Source organism: Pyricularia grisea, assembly GCF_004355905.1.
Source record: "Pyricularia grisea strain NI907 chromosome V map unlocalized Pyricularia_grisea_NI907_Scaffold_10, whole genome shotgun sequence".
NCBI classification, from domain to species: Eukaryota; Fungi; Ascomycota; class Sordariomycetes; order Magnaporthales; family Pyriculariaceae; genus Pyricularia; species Pyricularia grisea.
In genome coordinates this window covers 440,530-461,386 of record NW_022156722.1, presented here as the reverse complement: position 1 = coordinate 461,386, position 20,857 = coordinate 440,530, and the positions used below count along the sequence as shown (strand labels likewise).

Below are 20,857 nucleotides of genomic sequence, written 5' to 3'. Positions count from 1 at the left end.
GGAAACCTCGATTCATACCTATCCCAATACTAAAACATACTCCCATTTTTGTTAAGCTTACAGTACCAATGGACGGCGCAATTTTCCCCCCTTTATATAGCAATCCTATACAATATTGCAATTGCTACATTTGCTATAGCATTTTATTCCAGCAAATGTATCAAATCGTTTCTAACCTCCAAAATCGGGTTTACAAACTCGAACGACCTGTAAAGCAAACAGTCAAAATTGGCGAAAATACAATTTGCTTACACGTTTTAGCCTTTTCAGCCTCCGCTATATCGTCCGCCGAACCCTTCAACGCCCGAGCCATTTACCGATTTGCGGCCCTAATTGTTTCTTTGGTATGGGCGGTAAAAAAGCTAGGAAAGGATTGTAAAATTGCAGGGTTGGATTTTAAACCGTCCTGGAAACCGAATAATAATAAAACTTGCTGCTTAATATAATTTAATGTTTTGTTTGTTTTTTTATAAAAAATTTCAACTCAATTTTCTTTTTACATATTCGCGTACAAAAAAAAAAAAGCAATGCCATTTAAACAACCCATTTAAATATACAACGGACGCCTGAATAAGTGCAAGCGCAGGCCATAAGTCGGCCAGCCGTGCGATTGAAATAAAGGGGCCGATAAAACACAAAATTCTGCGGTAAAGAACGAAGTTTCGGCGTGACGGATGGACCGCGGAAAGGTGGGCATGTTTAATAGCATGGAAAGCGAGAATAAGTTCATGGCGGACAAATTAGTTTCTGTGTAATCGTGCTGCAAACGCGCCCCAGGCGGTTTGCTGCTCGAATATTTAAACCGTTGAAAAAGTGTTTAAAAAAAACCACAGCCGAACTTTTGGGGAAATTGTTTTCGGGTTATTTTTAACGTTCCTGGACCAAAACCAGGTTTTGCAATTCGGTAATAAATTATATATAATAGTGTAATAACATTTCGGGCCTTCGCATCTTATTTAACTTTTATATTAACATGGCGATTTATTATCGTATATTTAACCTGGGGTATTTTCCAAAATGTTTCTTTCCCTTCCTTCCGAGCTGCTGCTTTCAATTTTGGCCTTCCTTTCTGTTCGAAAGGTAAAACTATATCGGTTCGTCCACAGGCGATTCGCTTGTTTGGGATTTCCACTTTTAACCAAGAAAATATCCATTAGCGACGTTTGCCCGCATGCAATCCAAAACATCGCGCAATCCCCTTTCGGTTCGTTAGAACAAACACAAAAACTTACCATATACCATAAAAGTTGGAAAAGCCCTAAAAACAGTTCGAGCTCGGATGTTTATTTGCGCAACCTGTTCCGATCCCTTCCGTCGATACAAACCATTGAGTTATCTCATATTTACCTCAAAGGATACTTTCCCGAAAATACGAGGATTTTATGTCCGTTTTACCCTGTCGGTAATGCACTCACGTCAATACTATATACAATTGGTAAATCGAACAAAATACAAAAACTAAAAATTACGGGAATTTTGGACGCTTATAACGTTAAAATCGACAGGGATATCACCAGCATCACGTCGCTCCACATTAACGCCCTTAACAAATCACAACCACAATATTTAACCTTTTTCTACAATCTCGAACATCTTTCACTCCGGTCAGCCCACTGGCGAAAAGGCCGACTACGGCTACCAAAGTTTCACTGGAGCAGGCTAAAACGGGTAAGTCTCCATAGATTTTCGGTTTCTAAACATGATTTGTTGAGTTTTGTTGCGCGTCACAGCTCGCTGGAACAATTGACATTGGAAAACATGTACTTCAGCGAAGGTTCCTGGATTTCGTTTTGCTTGCGGCTACGGGCACTCGGTAACAATATATCAGTCAAGCTTTTGGGTACGTTTAACAGCCGGGAAAACCAATGGCCGGGGCCTCCAATACGTGGAAAAGAATTGGAACGACTAATACTGGAAAACCCGTTTTATTAAAATAATAATGAGGAACAAATGCCGATAGATAGGCGGGCGCGTAATTGCACGTTTCAAACAAAAATAAAAATTTCACGCGGCGGTTAAACGCCCTATTTTACTACATATTGTATTTTTAAACGCTATATATAAACAACCAAACTCCCAACTTTTACCCCGTACATTAATTAATTATACCCTCAAATACCCACCCCATCGCACAATGAATTTCCCAGCCAGCCGACCTTACACACAGACAAAGAACCCAGAACGCAGCTTTAACACGCGCGTCACTAGCATTTTTAAAAAAGCGAATGCCCTGGTAAAACTAGTCAACAACGCCAATATCGCTATATACATAAAACGTAATGGCAAGCAATTTTATTTCGAAACAGCCCTTAACTTTTTGTCAATTTCCAAGCAAAAAGGCATTATCCATATTAAACAAAACGATATCGACGAACAAAACCCTGGATATGGCCTTTTCCTCCCGGCTCCGGTACCTTCAAATTCTGGAAACGCAGATTAGTTTTTCCCGCCACTGCCGAATCCTCCGCCGCCAAACTCTTTAACTTTGTTTGGGGATATTAAACGTAAAGCAAACACGTATGCCGAATTTTAAAAGCGGGCTAAAAAATTATGGATTGTATAAAAAAGCTAATTGTATGTGTGTGTTTTCTTCCTCTTTTTATTTTTATTTTTGTTTGGAGCATTTGGGGGGGGGGGGGATTTCTTGCAAACTTGCGCAACTTCGAAGACAATAATACGAATGGAAGTTTGTTTGTACAAATTATTTGTATATTTATTGGAAATACATTTAAATTCCAGGCAAAAATCTTAAAACACCTGCATTAATAGTCCTTACGATATCTTTGTGATATTTGGACATCGTAGCCTGACCAACAATTCTGCCACTTTGCCACTCTGCCACTCTGCCACTCTGCCACTCTGCCACTCTGCCACATGCCAACATGCGGATGGCGGACGGCGGATTGCGGATGGCTGGTTGCTAACTGTACCACAATTTGCAATCCTTTCTACTCTTCTGGATTGCTATATGTTTTAGGTGGAACGGTATTGGGGCAGCGAAAATCGTCCGTCACATTTGGTGAAATTTTGTAAAGCACCACAGCTCATAAGCTGTTTGTTGTTGAACAAAATGGCGGCCGAAACAGAAAATTATTCGGTTGAAGCACTTCAAATTGACGAAAATAATCAGATTCACAACGAGACTGGAAATATTTAAGCAGAGGCATAGTTTAAAATTCGATGGAATCAACCCCAGGCCGTTAAAGCCCAAGATTTTGCAAACCTCGATAATGATAGCGCCCTTACCACCTTTAGCGCCACTGTATCCTATGGCCAGAGGCGACACGGAGAACGCAAGCGACAATGGATTTAGGGAGGAATCGGCCAAAGCTGGTGCGTATAAAAAAGGCCGTGCCGTATTTCGCCTCTTCATTGAATTTTTACCCTAACTTGCAGGTTTTGTTTTCTTCGACAGGCATAAGCTTAGGAACGCAGGAAACACTATCCCCGTCCCTGTGGACACCCCCGAACTCTGCAGAAACGTTTGTTGGCGTGGGGCCTGGCTTGCCAGTTTTGGCAACGCATGGAGGTACAGAAAAGGCTATTAATAAGCCTGCTAAATTCTGTTAAAACGAAAGCTGTTAACCCCGAAAACTATGGCGCTATTATTGGCTTGGCCGGGAAATCGCCCAACGAGTCCCGACCTGTCGCGCGTTCCGCGCAGCGAGGATTTGGTCGGCCATTGCGGCCACATCGGCGATCTGGGGCGGAAACCCTCGGGAATCCAGGTCCAATATATATTGTACAATCACCTCCTCTTCGCTTCCTGTCAACTTTTGCGAGCTGGGCCGACGGTTGGCCAAAAAAATAACGCCTTTCATTCTGGTATAAAGCGTTAATTTGGGCACATTATAAATAAATGCAACCTTCCTAATACTTGCTTTCTTATTTAATCGAAGTTCATTTAGCGCAAAAATAATTTGCGCTTCACGATTTAATGATTCCATGGTTAATGGTGGAAAAAACGCGTGTTGCGATGGAAATATGGTGCTGGGCCAAAAAATGTCCAGGGTATTGTCCTGTCGGGGGGAATGGCGCAATAGTTAAACGCCATAGCTGTTACTTAAGTAACGTAAGTTCGAATCCTGTTCCCTCCACCTTTTCCCCGCTTACCTGTGGCAAAAATAACCCGGCTGGCTATCGATAACAACCACCCGCCTGTGCCGTCGAACCCACACTTGTTGGGAACTTCGTCTCCATGGCTACAAACGACCGACAGCTCCGCTGTTTGGACACAGGCCCCTCTCGATGAAGAGCCGTCAACTGCCGTCAGACGAACCCTCCGTGCGCCTGAAGGCACGGGGTCGCGTCAGTGAACAAACCTGTAAGCAGGACCGGGCACGAACCCGGTCAGGCTCGATTCGCTTCTATGCCCTTGTTTTCCGCTGTGTAAATAGAGAAAATAGAAAGCGCGCCGAGATACCCCTCGGGAGGTTGCTAACGGCCGGCTAATGAGCCGGGCCGAGCCCGGCGTTAAATAATACTATTACTACTACTACTACTATAAGTAAAACAACGTAGCAAAGTAGCTTAGAACATAAACAAACGCGAATTAAAACCCTAAGGAGGAAAGCTTTAGCTCATGGGGTCCACACAATCTCAAACATGGCCAACATGGAGCCCGGAGACTGAGACACTTTTGTCAAGAGGAACCTGGGATCCGCTTCTTTGATCATGGCCTTCCACTCGTTGAGGGTCCTTTCCCGGCCATTCATGGTGGCTATGAGACCCATATCCATGGTTCTGGTTGGCAAGTTGGAATTATTAGTCCATGCAAAATCAAGTCTCGTTGGGGTGTGTGTCATGCAAAATTATTTCAGAATGCTTGCCTTAGGTCTCTTTCCTTCCAAAGGGGCAGCGACGAGCCCGGCTTCTCGGGTAAAAGGCTCTCGTTTAGCAGGATCCTGGAGCCTGGCTTGAGCTTCGGAATCTGCGCCCTGAGGACTTTGATGTTGTACTTGTCGGGCCAGTCGTGGAGGACCTGGCGGATGAAGTACACGTCGGCGGCGACGGTCTGCTCGTCAAACATGTCGTGCGTCATGAACTTGACGCGACTCTTGAGCTCGGCGGGCACCGCCGCGTGCGCCTCCTCCTTGTTCATGCCCATGTCCTGGACGAGCATGCTCAGGTTGGGAAATCGTTGAGCGAGCGCCAGCGAGATGCGGCCCCTGAAGCCTCCCAGGTCGATTACCTGCACATGGCCGAGGCTGGACCAGTCGTAGTCCTCAAACAGGTAGTCGAGCTTGTAGCCGGGAAACTCCCATTGGATTTTCATGCCGGCGCTGAACCGAGCCGCTCTTTCCTGGTCCTTGGCTACGTTGCTGAAGTAGGAGCCCTCTGTCTTGTGGACTAAATTGAATGCCTAGTGTCGAGACATGTCAGCCCGATGATTCCATACCCATTTTTGACAATGGTTCGACTTGGGCCGGAAGTCTTACCGTCTGTTCCGGCTCTTGGCAGTCGGGCCACTTCTGCAAAGCATCTACAACCTTTACAGGCAGCAAACATCAGCATTGCCCCACGAATTCCTGAAGCTCGACCTCGCACCCAAGCGCCATCTCACCTTTGACATTGTTCCCCATCCCTCCTCGGCCCCAGCCTTCAAAAAGCCGAGAAACCACGGCTCGCGGAGGGCTTTCGAGGTCTTGGTGTGCCGAATGAAACCAGTCTCCGTTTCGCAGAATATGTGTCTGCACACAGCGTCCCGCATAAAGCGAGCAACGATACCTTCGGCAAAGCCTGTCCTTTTGGCGATCTCGGCAAACGACATTTGGCCGCCCAGGGGCACCATCCCTGGAATATTGAAGCGGGCAATGAAGCCGAGGCTGCCAACGTTGTTGTTCTACAAGACGGCGGGAAATTGTTATTAGCCGTTTCGGAACTTGGTGGGAAGCCGTATTCCAGGCTTTCCAGACTTACCGCGCTATTCTTCAGAATCAGCGTCGTTGGTTCCAGCAAGAGGTCATACAGCTCTGCGGCTGCGTCTAAAATGGCATCTTGGGCTTCGCTGGCCTCGTCGGGCAGCCGAGTAGGAGAATCTTCATCGAAAGAGGGCGTCGGGAACCCTTTCGCATCGAGGACATTTTGGAGTTCCGCTGCTCGTTGGTGAATCTCAGCGGCAAGATGAATAATGCGAGGTGTAGATTCCATAGCGGGCATGGTAGTCTAAAAATGATAAGAGGGGGGAGTTGGGTCAAAAATAAAACCAGCAGGTTAGAGAACGCGAACAGCTATTCGATCAATATTTAGGAATATTTTCTGTTTAGGGAATTCTGTGTGCGAATGTCCGCTCTTGCGAAAAAAAAGGAATTCTGGTATCTTATATTTCGACGTCTGCGAATATGTGGATTCCCAAAAGATGTACCATCATTGGTCATCACATGAATCTTTTAGGACTTGATTTCCTGATCAATCCAGTTTCCTGAGCCTGATCAGACGCTTGAGTAGGAAGGAAGATGCTGTCGGCGCGAGAAATGCGGTATGATCGGTTGCAATTGCAGCATTATTTTGCAGCAGCAAAAATGAGGCTCAGCTAGCTTTCCGAGACTTGCTATCAGAGTAACTCTAGTCAGTAAAGTTAGCCAGCGTATCGGCTGATTTTTTTTCTGCCGAAAATTAGCCCCTGAGGAAAAAAAAGCATCTTTGAACGAGGAGCGAAGGGAAGAATCGAAAGAATAAGGTCATTATTAACCTCCAAATTTGTTCTTTGAGTTTGGTTCTGCGCACCGGCAAGGCAACTCAAACTTAGCACAACCAAAACTTGTCAAGTTATGGTGCTTGACGGCGAGGCTGTAAATGCGCCGGCAGTTGGTGTCAAATCGCGACCGTTATAACAGAGCTGACTCTGGTTAAGTTTAACCAAGGTTAAAAATTGCGGGCCAATTCAAATGTACGTGTTCACAACCCTTAATGTTAACGTGACGACAGGGGCTCATTACCTAAATTATTTGCTTATTCTACTGGTATTAGGTATTTAGCCTGGTGGTTGCCCTAATATTCGTTTCCCTGGTTAGGTAACCTGTTCTAGCACTTTCTATAAAATTATGCTGTTTTGGGGAAAGAAAAATCATTTAAACAACAGTACTTCCGTTCCATCCAACATGTTTACTGGAAAAATCATGAAAAACAAAACTGGCTGTTTTGGGGTTTATGGTTGATTTTCTTTTCTTTTTTTTCGGGTGAGGGGGGATAAACGGGTAAAAGGCCGCTGTTGGAACGGCATTTGTAGTCGCACTTAGGCCCGGATATTTGGTCAAGTAAACCTGGCTAGAATCGCCGGGACGGAGGCTCTGTAGTTTAATTAACTAAACTAATGGTGAAAGGGGTTAGCGCGATGCGGATGCCGAGTTAATCGAGCACCGGATCCATTTTTGATTCCATCAAAAAGGGGATCGAATCGTTAACACCAATCCCCTAACCGTTACTTGGAAAATATAAGCAATTAAATATAGCGAATAACATTATTATCTTTCACCTTATTTGGTTAGTTCCTACTACCCTGTTCACACGGTAGACGCTAGGTCTACAAACAGCCGGGTGTATTTTGTGAAAGAACCTGGGGCAAAATCGATAGTAATACGTATTGCAATCGAATAGTCCCTATTATTTGGAACTATCTGCAAAATGCAAAATTGAAACAAATACCGTTAATTTTAATGCATGATAGCGCCTCAGGTTATTAATGCGTAAATATATAAGAATACATGGATTTACTATATATATAAAAGTTAATATAACCACCCTTTTCTCTGGACCTAAGTCCCAATAACGATGTGTGGGATAGGATAAAGGATTGTATTCAAACCAAATATATCTTTTGAAAACATATTTATATAAAATTACGGAAGCGAATTTAGGAAACCTGGGAGATATTAATGGTTTATTTCTTTGCTGGAAAAACTGGTTATTAAATAGTAAAAGTTTTGGTTGGCATTTAAATAACGGGATGCAAATCCCGTTTTAAAGGTTATTTAGTATTATTATTTTTATTAGTTATTAGTTTATGGGCAGAGATGCGAGTAGGTAAGTCAGGTGCGTAACGAGGTTACCTCAGGACACGTAAAGAAACTTCAACCGATTTATATAATTGTGTAAATAATTATAGAAATGGAAATTAAAATACCGAAATTTTGTTATTATACTTTTAACGATCGCAGCGATTGTACGATTTCAATTAACAATTATTATTATGAATATTGTTGTTAATAGCTTTAATTTTCTAGTCGATTCTACCAAGTACCGTTGGTTTTTTTTGCCCTGCAATCGCTACCAAATTTGGTTTAGATAAAAACTCTGGTACCCATTATAAACACGTCAAGGGGCACTATCTTTACCCCTCTTACCAAAGTAGTTAGTTCGCGGAAATTGAACAGGAGCAAGGGACCCTTTGATAGTCTAAACTATCTTCTATTCGGCCGATAAATATGCGCCGAACCTGGAAAACAAGTCAGGAAATACATACATACATATCTGGCAATCCGCGATTGACGCTCAATATTGCCTGCCATACATCGTGGGCGAGTCAGATATGGTCCCTTTGTGCAGCGGACTAGTTGTTTCTCGTGTGAAACAACGAGTCACCAGCGTACGTAATTTGTTAAATAAGGCTTCCCTGAACGATAACATCTGAGGTCTCGGCACTCTCACCTTTTGATAGCCAAACCACTTTGACAAGACATCACGCATAGCCTGACTGTACACTTGCTAGATTTCACCATGTTTGTTCATTCTGAAGCTCTAGATGCCTCGACTTACGAGACTCAACAGCTATGTGTCGGTATCGAGGTGCGAAAGAGCAAGTATACATTTCTTGAAGACCGAGGTGCAATACGCGCGCAACAAGACTGGAACAGGCTTGTCGGCCCGTGCTTCGAATATCGCGGAACACTGGGGCCAGAGCACAGTTTTATATCTGTTACTGTGCCCGAGTGTCTGCCGGAAAGGCTCGAGGTTATATCCTATGCCAACGAATTCGCATTCCTTCATGATGGTCAGTATCGCAACCTTGGCTTGTGTATGAGGGTGGGCTGACTGACTTTTTTTTCTTTTGCAGATGTTACGGACAGTGTCAGTTTTGGAAAGGTAAGCCAGCCCTTCTTGCAATTTTTAGTGCTAGGACTGACTTAAGCGGGGGCAGGGCGAGGTAGAAAACAATGACATGATGAATGCGTTTCTCGAGGCAGCCCATGATGGAGGCATTGATCTAGCAAAGCAAGAGTCATCAAATATGGGCAAAAAGAAAATGCAGTCTCAGTTGTTTCTGGAGATGATGGCCATCGATCCGGTATGTGCCAAGAACACGTTGAAGGCGTGGGCACGCTTCCTAGAAGTAGGGTCCAGCCGGAGACACAACACTCGCTTCTGCAAAATGGACGATTACATCCCGTACCGCATCATGGACGTTGGAGAAATGTAAGCAACGGATTCGCCTGGCTCAGCCAGCCCTGTCTGTTCTTTTATACGGACTGACAAAATCACAGGTTCTGGTATGGCGTTGTTACCTTTGGTCTCGGTCTCTGCATCCCAGAGAGCGAGATGGATCTCTGCCGCGAGTTGATGGCCCCAGCCTGGATCGCCGTTGGCCTGCAGAATGACCTCTGGTCATGGCCCAAGGAGAGAGATGCTGCCGAGAAGCAAGGGCGCGGCCATGTGATTAACGCCCTATGGGTACTCATGCAGGAGCACAAAACGGATGTTGATGGTGCAGAGCAGATTTGCCGCAGACTGATCAAGGAGAACGTAGCCAAGTACCTGCAAGTTGTTCGCGCCTCCAAGGACAACGATTCGCTCTCTAAGGATCTGCGCAAATATATAAATGCAATGCAGTACAGCATTTCGGGCAACGTTGTCTGGAGCCTTAGCTGCCCAAGGTACAATCCAGATATCTCTTTTAACAAACAGCAGCTGGAGTGGATGCATCACGGCGTTCCTGCCTCGGATGATTCCCGAGGCCCGGCTTCTTCTGTTGGCTCTCCAGTTTCCGAGCAGTCGGCTGGATCGAATCAAAGCCGTAGCACCGCCGGGAATTTGCTATTGTTATCGGACCCGCGAACTCCAGAAACCGAGTACAGTCGGGATCATGAACTCCAAAACCCCTTCTGCTTCGAGGTCAGTCTATTTCTTCTCTCTTCTTTTATTCTATTTCTTGGGCTGGGTTCAGGGTTCAGGCCGTGGGATTTTAGCTGAAATGGTACATTATAGAGAGAGGTGCTCGAAGCTCCTTTGAAGTACATTGCATCACTTCCCTCGAAAGGGGTACGCGAAAAGCTACTCGACGCGCTCCAGAACTGGGCGCGTAGGCCAATGGATTTGGTAGCCGATGTCAAGCAGGTGGTGAACCTGCTGCATAACGCATCGCTTTTGTAAGCTCGCCCTTGAATGGAGCGCAGGGAGCTTCACATTACTAACAAGCCATTCAGGATGGACGATGTCCAGGACCACTCGCCTTTGAGACGCGGCAAGCCCGCGGCCCATACCGTGTTCGGAACAGCACAGACTATAAACTCATCGAGCTACGCAATGGTAAAATCTATTCACGACATAGGACGCTTTGCAAGTCCAGAATGTGCTTGCGCGGTAACAGGTAAGTTTGAGGCCCACCTGAGCTGTTTTTCTTGACAGGGATTTTAAACAATATTTGCCTCCAGAGAAAATCCTGCAAATGTTTCAAGGACAAGCAATGGATCTCTTCTGGACTCATAACATCCGCGCACCCACTCTCGAGGAATACTATCGTATGGTTGAAAACAGTAGGTCTCCCTACCCTCTATGCTGCACCCAACAGAGCTCCAAGCTAATCTTGTCAGAAACGAGTCAATTGTTCGTGATTGCGGCTATTTTGTTGTTTGACGGCCGGTCCTGCGTATCGCCGCAAACAATGGTCACTTTGCAAAAGTTCCTGATGCTTCTTGGGCGCTATTTTCAAATTAGGGACGATTACAAAAACCTGGCCGGTGACGTAGGTACACCCTCAAAAAAGCTGTTTGCCCAAAAGCAAAGGAGCCAACGTTAACAATATCGACAACAGTATGCAAAAACAAAAGGCTTTTGCGAGGACCTCGACGAGGGAAAATACTCCATTATTCTTATATACGCACTGCAGCAAAAGCCCGAGAACCTGCAGCTGGCTAACCTGCTTTCCTACAGGAAAGGCTCAGGAAAGATGACTTTGGAGCAGAAGGAGTTGGTGCTCGAGATCCTCCACAAATCCGGCGCGATCGATAACACCAGGCTTGTTTTGGAAAGCTTGCATAACCATACCCGGGATATTCTGCGGGAGTTGGAGACCAGATTTGGATGTTCCAATCCCGAAATGGAGGTGATTCTGGAGCTACTGCGTGTGTGAATCAACGAGGATAGGGTTGCCCAGTCGAGCCTGAAGAACATTTGGTAGGCATTTAAGGAGGTTACAAGGTAGTTTCAAGACTTTAAAGTTTATCCGGATCGGGGATCACGTGTACGAGTAGATTAAACCGTGAAATGGCAGATAACCGTCTGCTAATAGTCTCTTCGGGGCTCAATTCATAGCTTTGTTTATACCAGTAGGTCCAACGAAAGAATTCTCCATTTGAGGTCTAAAACCCACTTGTCGTTTTAGCTGTTTAGGGCGGTAAATTTGCTGTTTTCCAAATTTCACTCCTTTTTAATAAGTTAAATAAAAGTCGAAAAATGTACGGATTGCACGTTGGATATAATATTAGACGTAGTAGCTAATAATAATTTAGTTTATTTTAATATTCGCAACTGTTGAATTGAATACAGAAACTTCCAAATATATACACGGCCCTAATATCTGCAAAAAGACCGTTCTATATGCGGTTAATAAACTAGTTTGTGTGCAAAACCCTAATCAATTAAACCTACGCTCAAAATTACGAATGACAATTATAATAACATATGGCTAACCCTCGCCAGCTTTACTTTGGTTCAAAAGTTGCGAATTATTATTAAACTTCGCTTTTATGTTATTTTATTACGGTGTCAAATTACAGCACCTTTAGAATTCCCATAGACTATTAGCCTCTATTTACTTTAGGCCACTATTTGAGGCTTCGAGACGCGTTAGGGGGGTTAAGAGAAGACTTTTAAAACTCACCAACTTATTTAATATAAGCCAATTTGAATTGCCTAAGTGGAAGGTCTGGGATACGAGTGCAAACGTAGAGGGGCTTAATATGAATTGTTCGGCCGTGATAAACCCTTACTGCGTAATAGAATTCGGCTTTAAATTAAACCTAGAGAGGAACTTTACCCCAAACTTTTCAAGCTACTTATTAAACCCACGTGTTACACAGAGCATACTCCAGGCCGTTATAAGTTAACAAGAAAAAAATGCGCAAGGCTCACGACCACTTTTAGCCAACTTTTATTTTAAAGCATATAGTAACTCTGGCTGGAGTTAGGGTTGGTATATTAGTACTTAAGAATTACTTAGTTTTTAACAAACATCTGGATGAATAAATCTATTTGAATATTAAGCTCAATGCTCCCACCAGCTTACTATTTATCCCGAATTCCAATCTATTAGGATTTAGCCTAGTTTTGTAAATCTATCATTTGTTTTTGGCAATATTAACTCCGGACGGCTACCAGCGTTATAAAGCCGTAGGTTTTACCCCTACTTGTCCATCCGATTCTCGATCAGCATTATCCGTGAACTAGTTTACCGCCTCTTACCCGCGCATTTGGTAAATGTTTTACAGATCGATCGATCGATAGAAATTTTTGTCAAGAGTGAAACGGCGATTTGCTTTTATATCGAACATCATATTTGGCGATTTGTTAAATCGATTTTTCCGATCTACAGATTAGAGTAGATCGGACTTTTTTCTGCTGATCTTTAGGTTATTTTACCAACCCTCGCAGGCACGTTGTCTGTCGTCAACTGCAATTCGTCCGAGATTCACTGTATTTTCTGACCACAAGGACATTCCTTGATAATTACAAGTCCCTGCGCCTCATTTTCAACTAGTTGTCCCACTCCCCAGGTAGCACCACGTGCCCCACCGATCACATCGGCGCAAAGACATGAGAAGGTGCTCGAATGATAACGTGGTTCGGTTTGGCCCATGAGGCAGGCCTCTTGGTTTCTTTTCGCCCACGCCACGTCCACATTAGCTAGTCCGATGCGTCCCGGTTCCACAACTATCGGTCACTATATTTTTACTGCACCAATGTTCTCGTCAATGATATTTCTCTTCTGGATATCCACATTCCAATCAATTCAAGTTGCTCACCCAAATATCAGGCACCACCTTCTTCTCCGAGGTATTATAAAATGACTTTGGTGGGAGGGTAAAGATAACTACCCCGGTACAGAGTAAACATGGCTTGTGGGTGCACAGTGAAGGTGCGTATCATGGAATTATAAGGCTTTTCCAAGGTACCGCTGGGGCTCACTCCTGATTTTGAGTGACAAACATACTGTTCAGGGGTAACGAATGTTTTGCCACCGACCAGAGTAATGAACAACTTTATTAGCCAGTTCCATTGTGGTGCGTTTTGAACCCGATTCAGAACACGAATTAACAATAGCGAAAATTCTCACACCCCACTACAGCACTGTTTATATACACCTCCGTACGTCAAGATGTCGTCTGTTTCTTCTTGGGCCGAGCGGCACTGAAGCCTAATCTCGTGGCGCTAGCACCAGATATTCGCGCCAGGAGTACCGATTCTTGAAGCTATTTTTGAAGGATGCAAATTTGTTCTTCTGTTTAAAAAAGAAAATAGAAAATAAACATTGGTTGCTTTTTTTGCATGCCAAAAAGGGGAATATACCCCACCCGCCCACTTGGTGCAAAGTACTGGTCAGTATGTATGGATTTCAGGTCTTTTCTCCGAGTTCACGAGTACCAGTCGGCGAATAACGAAATGGTTTACATGTGCAGGACAAGGTTCAAAAAGTTTAAATGTCATCGAGGATGTCAAACAACCGATGTTGCTGGGGCTCGAACATAAAAAAGTGCAAAGGAATGAAGAAGGAGGGCTGATGTTTGTATTTCCACCAGCTGCGACTCATTTTTTGATACCTTTTCACAGTTCCCATTCCGATACCCCAATTAGCTTTTCTTCGCGTTCGAGACTGGCACATTACAGAGGAAAGATTGAATCCATTTGACACCTTGACATGGATCAAATTGTAGCTGTAAATCAGCCCCTGGCCGCTCTGGTAGCCATTGCGGTGAGTATCTCTCCCTCGTCACCAAGATGCGCGATAAACAATATTGACTCGATTCGGAAAGGCCCTCGGCTTTTTTGCCAAGGCCCTGTACAATGTCTTTTTTCACCCCCTTAGGGAGTTCCCTGGACCTTTGCTAGCGAGAGCTACCCGTGTCTACTACTCGTACCACCGCAGCACAGGGCAGCTTGAACTCTTAACCAAGGAGCTTCACGACAAATATGGGAGTGTTGTCCGCATCGCTCCAGATGAATGTTGGTTATGTCGTTCCCCTTTCTTCCAAAGTAACGACGCTAACACCAACCAGTGAGTTTCGTCGACGAGGCTGCATGGGTAGACATCTACGGCTCTAGGACCAAGGTTCGCCTGCAAAAGGAGCCATTTTTCTACTTGGGAGCCAGGGCACCCAACGGCGAAAAGAATTTGGGTGCTTGCTCGGATGCTGATCACTCTCGCATCAGGGGGGTGCTGTCGCATGCCTTCTCGGATAAGGCGCTGTATTCTCAACAGGCCCTCATTACATGCCACGTGAGTCACATGGTGCGCCGGATCGGGCAGCTCGGCGGAGCACGGACAGATGCTGTGCGCTGGTTGCAACACTGCACCTACGACATCATCTCTGACCTGGCTCTGGGCACGAGCGCCGGTGCGCTTGACTGCGACGGGTGGAGTCCCTCGGCGCATCTGGTGTTTGAAAGCGTCAAAGAAGGCATTATGGCGATCGAATGTGTGCGGTTCCTGCCGTTCCGGGCCCTTTTGGTGCATCTCCTTATGAAGGCGTTTGGAACTTCGCGCCGCAGAGCTTTTGACACGGCCAACGAAAAGGCTCAGACGCGCATGGAGACGGGCAATTTCGACCGCCCAGATCTCATGTCCTACATTCTTCAGGCCAATGAGACGGGCAAGGAACTGACGTCAGCTGAGATAACGGCAAACGTTGCGCTGCTTCTGGACGTCGGGTCCGAAACCACAGCGTCAATGCTCGCTGGCTGTCTCTTCTATGTGACCAAGGACCTTGCCGTTTTGAATCGCCTGACTGGGGAGATTCGCCGTAGTTTTGACACGGCCGAAGAGATTGACTCAAAAAGGCTGGCCACGCTGCCGTTTCTTAATGCTGTCTTTCAAGAGTCACTTCGTCTGTACCCACCCGTTGCAGCAGCTACCCCTCGCCTGACACCCCCTTCCGGATGCCTGAGTAAGTCTCATAGCTTTTTTTTTTTTTTTCTGCGCTCTGACAACTCCCTAGTTGCCGGTAGATTTGTTCCCGGAAATACGACCGTCGCCATCAATCAATACGCGGCCTACCACATAGCTGCCAACTTTACGGATCCTCTCAGCTTTAGTCCCACGCGCTGGTTAGGCGAGAAACGCTTTTCAGACGACAAGCGGGCCACCTTTCAGCCTTTTTCCCTTGGGGCCAGAGATTGTCTTGGCAAAAAGTGAGTGGACATGTTGCACCCAAAACATTATGTAGCTAACAGTATCTGCCAGCCTCGCCTGGGCCGAAATAAGACTGATTGTTGGCCATTTACTATGGAGATTTGATTTGGAGCTGGACAGCACATCTGAGAACTGGAATCAACAGAAAACCTGGTTCATTTGGGACAAGCCAGAACTGATGATGAAGTTCAAGGAGCGCGAATATCAGGGTTGATCAGAGTTCGCTGTGGTAGCAGAATTGTGTCTATTAACGCCGGGCTGCGCAGGGCGCCGGTTTTGGCCTGTCCTTTGCGTATATAACCGTACGGTGGCCGATGCGACGCGCTATGTCGATTTACACAAGTTTATACAGCGAATTTATTGCCGCGGGCCGGGGCAGGGGAGCCATGGGGGTGTAGATTTGCTACGGCCCTGCACATTCTTTTTTATATCGATAAAACCAACAATCGGCGTTTCCGCCGTTTATACTGTAACTCTCTCACTGTTTTGGGCAAGGTATTACGGCTAGCATCTCTTTGTCAAAAATCTGTTTTCGCCGGTTTTAATTTTCTTTTTGGGAAAGCGACCGCTGCTTTCCCGCCGCCCCTTTATTATTAAATCTACTTTTTATACAAACCCCAAACAATCGGATTTCAGGCAAACAAACAAATTTTTCCAGAATTTCGCAGTTAAAATATAATGTGTAAGCATTAATTAATGAACAAAGAAATAATTTTAGGGGTTAAATTCTCAGGTTATAATAACTTTATGGTCTTTTGTTTATTTAATTTGGCAAGAAAATAGTGCAGGGGATTTTATATGAAATAAGCCAAACCAAACAAAAAAAAACATTTTGAAAAGAAAACTTCAAGATAAAATGCGCAAAAGAACAAAGAGAAATAGTAACCAGGTCTACCAGGACCCTGTATATATTGTAACCCTTAGATCGCCCGGAGCCGGGTTTCCTTGAGCAAATATCCGGGCCCAACTGCGACTACGATCGCCTATTCCAACAATATCAAACCAGTGCCGTACGGCGTTCAAGCTGTTCCAGAATCCGCCTTTTCATGTCCGCGGGTCGCTTTGCCACTAACAGCATAGTAGACACTCATGTACGGGCCCGTTTTTGCCGAAAAGGCAAAGGAGACGTTGCTGTGCACAACAGACGAGGACGAGTCCAGGTCAGCGCCTGGAAACGTGCGCCGAAGACTGCTCGTGTAGTCCTGTGATGCTTGTTAGAAAAAAGAAAAGTGCCAGTCACGAGTGGAATCGAACGCACTTTGGCAGCTTGGTTCCAGCCCAGCTTGTTAAAAACCATTACCAGATTTTTGGCTATATGGCCATCACTTGGTGCGTATTGCCACATGGGCAAATACCTACATGGTTGTTGTTCGGAAAGTGTGAGCATGTGCAACGGATCAGGCAACGCGCCACAGGCAAGGCACGAAGCCCCAAATTCTGGGAGGAAACCAACTCACACTTTAACCTCTGGGACGTGCCGACCTGGAATTATCTCAAAGCTGAACATGACGCTTCCCAGAAAAGAGGATGGATGGCGCAAGGGCTTGTCGAAATCATCTCTGCCGCCGTCGTGCTCGTTCCGGAGGAGGTCCCATATAGAATGCAATATATCCAAGCTTTGCAGCCGCTCGGGATCGGTTGCCTTTTTTTTTGTTTCTCTCGCCGTCAGTTTTGACTCTCAACTCAGTAGTCCTCTCGACTGACAAGGAATGGATTCGCCAGCTTACCTTGCCCCCAAAAGTGACAATGTCGCGTACGACCTGCCAGCTGTTACGTTCCGACAGGTGCGCGTAGATCTTGATACGGGCATTGGACGGGTCAATGCAGTCCAAGCCGATCATATCCAGGGTCAGCTTGTCCGGGCACCTGTCCCAGTAATCGTCGAGGAAGTCGACCGCAGGGGTCAGGCGGTCGCCGTACGGCTTCAGGCCACGGACGGCGTCGAGGCCGGCGTCTCGTGCGTCACGCTCGCGGCCGGTGGCGAGGTTTTTAGCCATGGGGAACATGTACACCTTCAGGTGACGGCCCCCACCCTTCAGGTCGAGCGCCATGTTGAAGGTGAGCGCGTGGTCCAACGGAGCCGGGAGCTCGGTCCGCGACCGCTCGAGCACGCGCTTCATCTCCTCCATGCTGCTAGGGAAGAGGGCTTGACAGAACTGCTCAGCCCAGCCCAGGTCGACATGTTGGATCTCGGGCTCGATTTCTAAAAGCAACTTCTTGACGGAATCCAGCCCAAATCTATTCTCCAGGACGTCATGCCCCTCTCTTGTCGCCCTCAATGGCCTGTCCAGGTACGTACAGGATTTAGTACAAGAGACTAGAGTCAGCTGGCAAAACCAAGACGGGGAGACCTACTCAAATTGGTAGCGGACTATTGGCTTGCCGGTCGACCTGAGGTTGAGGCTTGCTTCCAACGGCGAGATGGCGTCGATGGGATTCACCGCACAACTTTCATCCGACAGCGGCTGTGACCCCAGCCAAGGAGCAACATGCTTTTTGAAGAAGGCCAACTGCTGCTCCTTCTCTTGCTAAACGACAAGAATACTGTCAGTACGTCTTTCTGATGGCAATAGATGTAGCTTGGTTGCTTCTTACTGCCGTGTAAGTTCCGGCGTGGTCCAACAAGCCGGCCAGGGCGGGTTTGCAAACCATCCACCAGAGGTCTGCGCCGGAGATGCTCTCATTCTCTGCTACTCCCATTTTGTGCCGATCTGCCTGGATGTTTCAATTTTTTTTCACGAATAAATGAATACGGATGCGTCTGTAGGAGATTTCCTGGGCTGTTATGCTCCTCTAAACTACTCCGTAGTAGTGCTATGCAAGCAGGGGGGGCTGCCCTTGATAAAAAGACGATCGAACATACTCGGTAACAGGGTAACGGGGTAACGGGGGATTTTTACTCGCCGGAAACCTTGGCCAGCCTAATCACGACTCAGGCTATATAGTAGTTGTGAAGTTAGATGCTTTTAGCGTTCAGCAAACAGCCAACGAGGCAAAAACAAAGTCCCTCGCTCGATCTCTCTTCCAAGTAAGCAACAAAAATTGCGCGATTAATCTTAAACATACTTTTTTGGAAATGTGGGAACTTTGTTTTTCTTAGACATCAGCGCAATTTCGAGCAGAAAACACAAACTACACTGCAAAGGGGAAAGTATATTTTTGGATTCGTCTTGGCATTTCTTCCCATGTAGTTGATAAACATGCTTCAGCCGCCGAGGGAGTCCAACGTTGGAGTTTTAGACGCCCCATTTACCAGTTTCTGAGTGGAATTATCAGTGGTATCTAGGTTAATTTTCTACCTAAACCTCAACACGCCGCAGAAAATGTTGTCGACCTCGCCACTCCCTGGCCCGAGCATCGATTCGCTGCTTATTGCTACGGGGCTAGTAAGCAGCCACAAATTCAGGGTGTACATACAGGCTTGAAGCTGATGTCAATATAGGTCCTGTTGGCGTACATGGTCGCAAAATCTATCTACCTGGCATTCCTCCACCCTCTCTCCAAGTTTCCCGGCCCCCCTGCTGCAGCCGTTTCCAACGTATGTGACCAAGCCCGCATCCAATTTGCCGTCCAAGGCTCTCTCACTAACCACTGAAAAAGATATGGTTTTACTCATCGGTTGCGTCTGGGAAGCATCCCTTTCGAATGCAGGAGCTTCATCGCAAACACGGTCCGTGCCTGTCCCCGCAAAGCATAGTTAGTGGCTGTGGGTGGCCTGCTAACCAGTTTCTCCAAAAGGCGACGTCGTGAGAATTGGGCCTAACTGGCTGTCCTTTTGCACCAATCAGGCGTACATGGACATTTACGCGCGGCCGAGCAGCGGGAAGAAGGTTTTCCTTAAGCTTGGGGAGTACGAGCGGCCGGGTGACATCTCGACGACACGTGATCCCGGCCTGCACGCCATCCAAAAGAGGGCTCTGTCCAAAGGCTTCAGCATCGGGGCCATGCGCGATCAGGAAAAGGTATTGCAACAATACCTATATTCATTGCTCAACCAGATTCGCAGACTTGGAAGTCACGGCCAGAATGCCATCGACATTGGAGAGGCTCTCAACTGGTTCACCCTGGACATAATCGGTAAGACATTGTTCCTCTTCCTTTTGGAGCCACAAAGTCCGTCGTTGACCTTTTGAGCGGGGGACGCTGCCAGGCGATCTTGCCTTTGGTGAATCTTTTGATTCCGTCTCTCAGGCCTCCAATGTGGCAATTTCCCTCATCACGGACGCATTGAGATACACCAACGTCGAGTATCTCCAGCGACAGATGCCGTACATTGCTCCCCTAGCTGCCCGTTTGCTTTTTCCAATGTCTCTAAAGCAAAAGCATGACGAATATCAACGTCTGGCAGCTGCCAAAGCCAGGCGGCGTATTGAAAAGGCTGATCTGGATCGGCAGGACTTCTTCAGCCATCTAATTAATGATTGCCGCATCAACGAAAAGGAGCTAACTGCGACAGCCTGGACTATCATCATGGCCGGCTCTGAGACCACTGCCACCGCACTCACGGCTACCATCTTCTACCTGCTCCGCTACCCTGACGCCCTGAGCAAGTTGGGGCGTGAAGTGCGTGCTAGCTTCTCATCAGCTGAGCTTATTACTGGTAAGTCCGCTGGCGCAGCAGCCTTTAATCTGCTTCGCATAACACGAACAAGGGGCACAAAAAAAAAAAAAAAAAAAAAAAAAAAAAAAAAAAAAAAAAAAAAAAAAAAAAAAAAAAAAAAAAAGCTAATCACCTCCACCTACTCAGGCGACTCGATTCTGCGGCTCAAATATCTCAACGCTGTGATAGAAGAGGGTCTACGCCTTTTCCCACCCCTGGCCATCGGGCTGCCACGCGAGTCGCCCGGCGCAGTCGTGGACGGTCACTACATACCTCAGGGCACAACCGTGTCGGTCGAAAACTTTTCCATGTCTTACGACCCGCGTTACTGGGAGGATCCCAAGGCTTTCAAGCCCGAACGATGGCTTGTTGGACTTGGGGTTGACAGGCCGTCTGAGGCCCATCATCCCTTTTCCGAGGGCACGCGGTCGTGCATTGGCAAAAACCTGGCTTACCTCGAAATGCGCATCCTACTTGCGAATCTAGTCTGGCACTTTGATTGGGAACTGGCCTCGACCGACATCCAAGACCTGAATTCCTCCTGTCAGTGCTTTGCACTATGGACCATGCCCAAGTTGCTGGTTAAATTCCGTCCGCGGGTTGAGCATTGCGTGGGCTGAGTTTGAGAAGCCAAGAGA

General features: G+C 46.4%; 7 protein-coding genes across 7 annotated transcripts; 5 read left to right on the top strand and 2 right to left on the bottom strand.

Annotated features, from left to right (window-relative positions):
• Positions 1-1,017: 1,017 nt before the first annotated feature.
• Positions 1,018-1,932, top strand: PgNI_11662 (uncharacterized protein; the record flags this gene model as incomplete). Its single annotated transcript, XM_031131627.1, has 2 exons — positions 1,018-1,094; positions 1,245-1,932. 2 exons carry the CDS (start codon positions 1,018-1,020, stop codon positions 1,930-1,932), a joined length of 765 nt encoding a protein of 254 aa, XP_030976449.1.
• A 2,144-nt stretch (positions 1,933-4,076) lies between these two features.
• Positions 4,077-4,316, top strand: PgNI_11661 (uncharacterized protein; the record flags this gene model as incomplete). The annotated part of the gene is made up of 1 exon (XM_031131626.1): positions 4,077-4,316. A coding segment is annotated over one exon (240 nt), but the record flags the coding sequence as incomplete, so codon positions are not given.
• Positions 4,317-4,580: 264 nt separating this feature from the next.
• PgNI_11660 (uncharacterized protein) lies at positions 4,581-6,159 on the bottom strand (the record flags this gene model as incomplete). The annotated part of the gene is made up of 5 exons (XM_031131625.1): positions 4,581-4,743; positions 4,863-5,362; positions 5,439-5,489; positions 5,564-5,842; positions 5,920-6,159. The coding sequence occupies 5 exons, from the start codon at positions 6,157-6,159 to the stop codon at positions 4,581-4,583; spliced, it is 1,233 nt and encodes a 410-aa protein (XP_030976439.1).
• A 2,556-nt stretch (positions 6,160-8,715) lies between these two features.
• PgNI_11659 (uncharacterized protein) lies at positions 8,716-11,344 on the top strand (the record flags this gene model as incomplete). Its single annotated transcript, XM_031131624.1, has 9 exons — positions 8,716-8,989; positions 9,053-9,081; positions 9,137-9,411; positions 9,480-10,107; positions 10,201-10,361; positions 10,419-10,582; positions 10,647-10,748; positions 10,806-10,957; positions 11,027-11,344. The coding sequence occupies 9 exons, from the start codon at positions 8,716-8,718 to the stop codon at positions 11,342-11,344; spliced, it is 2,103 nt and encodes a 700-aa protein (XP_030976533.1).
• Positions 11,345-14,128: 2,784 nt separating this feature from the next.
• PgNI_11658 (uncharacterized protein) lies at positions 14,129-16,235 on the top strand (the record flags this gene model as incomplete). The annotated part of the gene is made up of 5 exons (XM_031131623.1): positions 14,129-14,182; positions 14,244-14,433; positions 14,487-15,374; positions 15,426-15,618; positions 15,671-16,235. 5 exons carry the CDS (start codon positions 14,129-14,131, stop codon positions 15,831-15,833), a joined length of 1,488 nt encoding a protein of 495 aa, XP_030976532.1. The 3' UTR covers positions 15,834-16,235.
• A 403-nt stretch (positions 16,236-16,638) lies between these two features.
• On the bottom strand, positions 16,639-18,319 carry PgNI_11657 (uncharacterized protein; the record flags this gene model as incomplete). Its single annotated transcript, XM_031131622.1, has 6 exons — positions 16,639-16,821; positions 16,878-16,974; positions 17,077-17,261; positions 17,347-17,902; positions 17,975-18,147; positions 18,215-18,319. 6 exons carry the CDS (start codon positions 18,317-18,319, stop codon positions 16,639-16,641), a joined length of 1,299 nt encoding a protein of 432 aa, XP_030976451.1.
• A 623-nt stretch (positions 18,320-18,942) lies between these two features.
• Positions 18,943-20,839, top strand: PgNI_11656 (uncharacterized protein; the record flags this gene model as incomplete). Its single annotated transcript, XM_031131621.1, has 5 exons — positions 18,943-19,005; positions 19,062-19,157; positions 19,408-19,696; positions 19,770-20,219; positions 20,367-20,839. 5 exons carry the CDS (start codon positions 18,943-18,945, stop codon positions 20,837-20,839), a joined length of 1,371 nt encoding a protein of 456 aa, XP_030976661.1.
• Between the last annotated feature and the right edge of the window lie 18 nt (positions 20,840-20,857).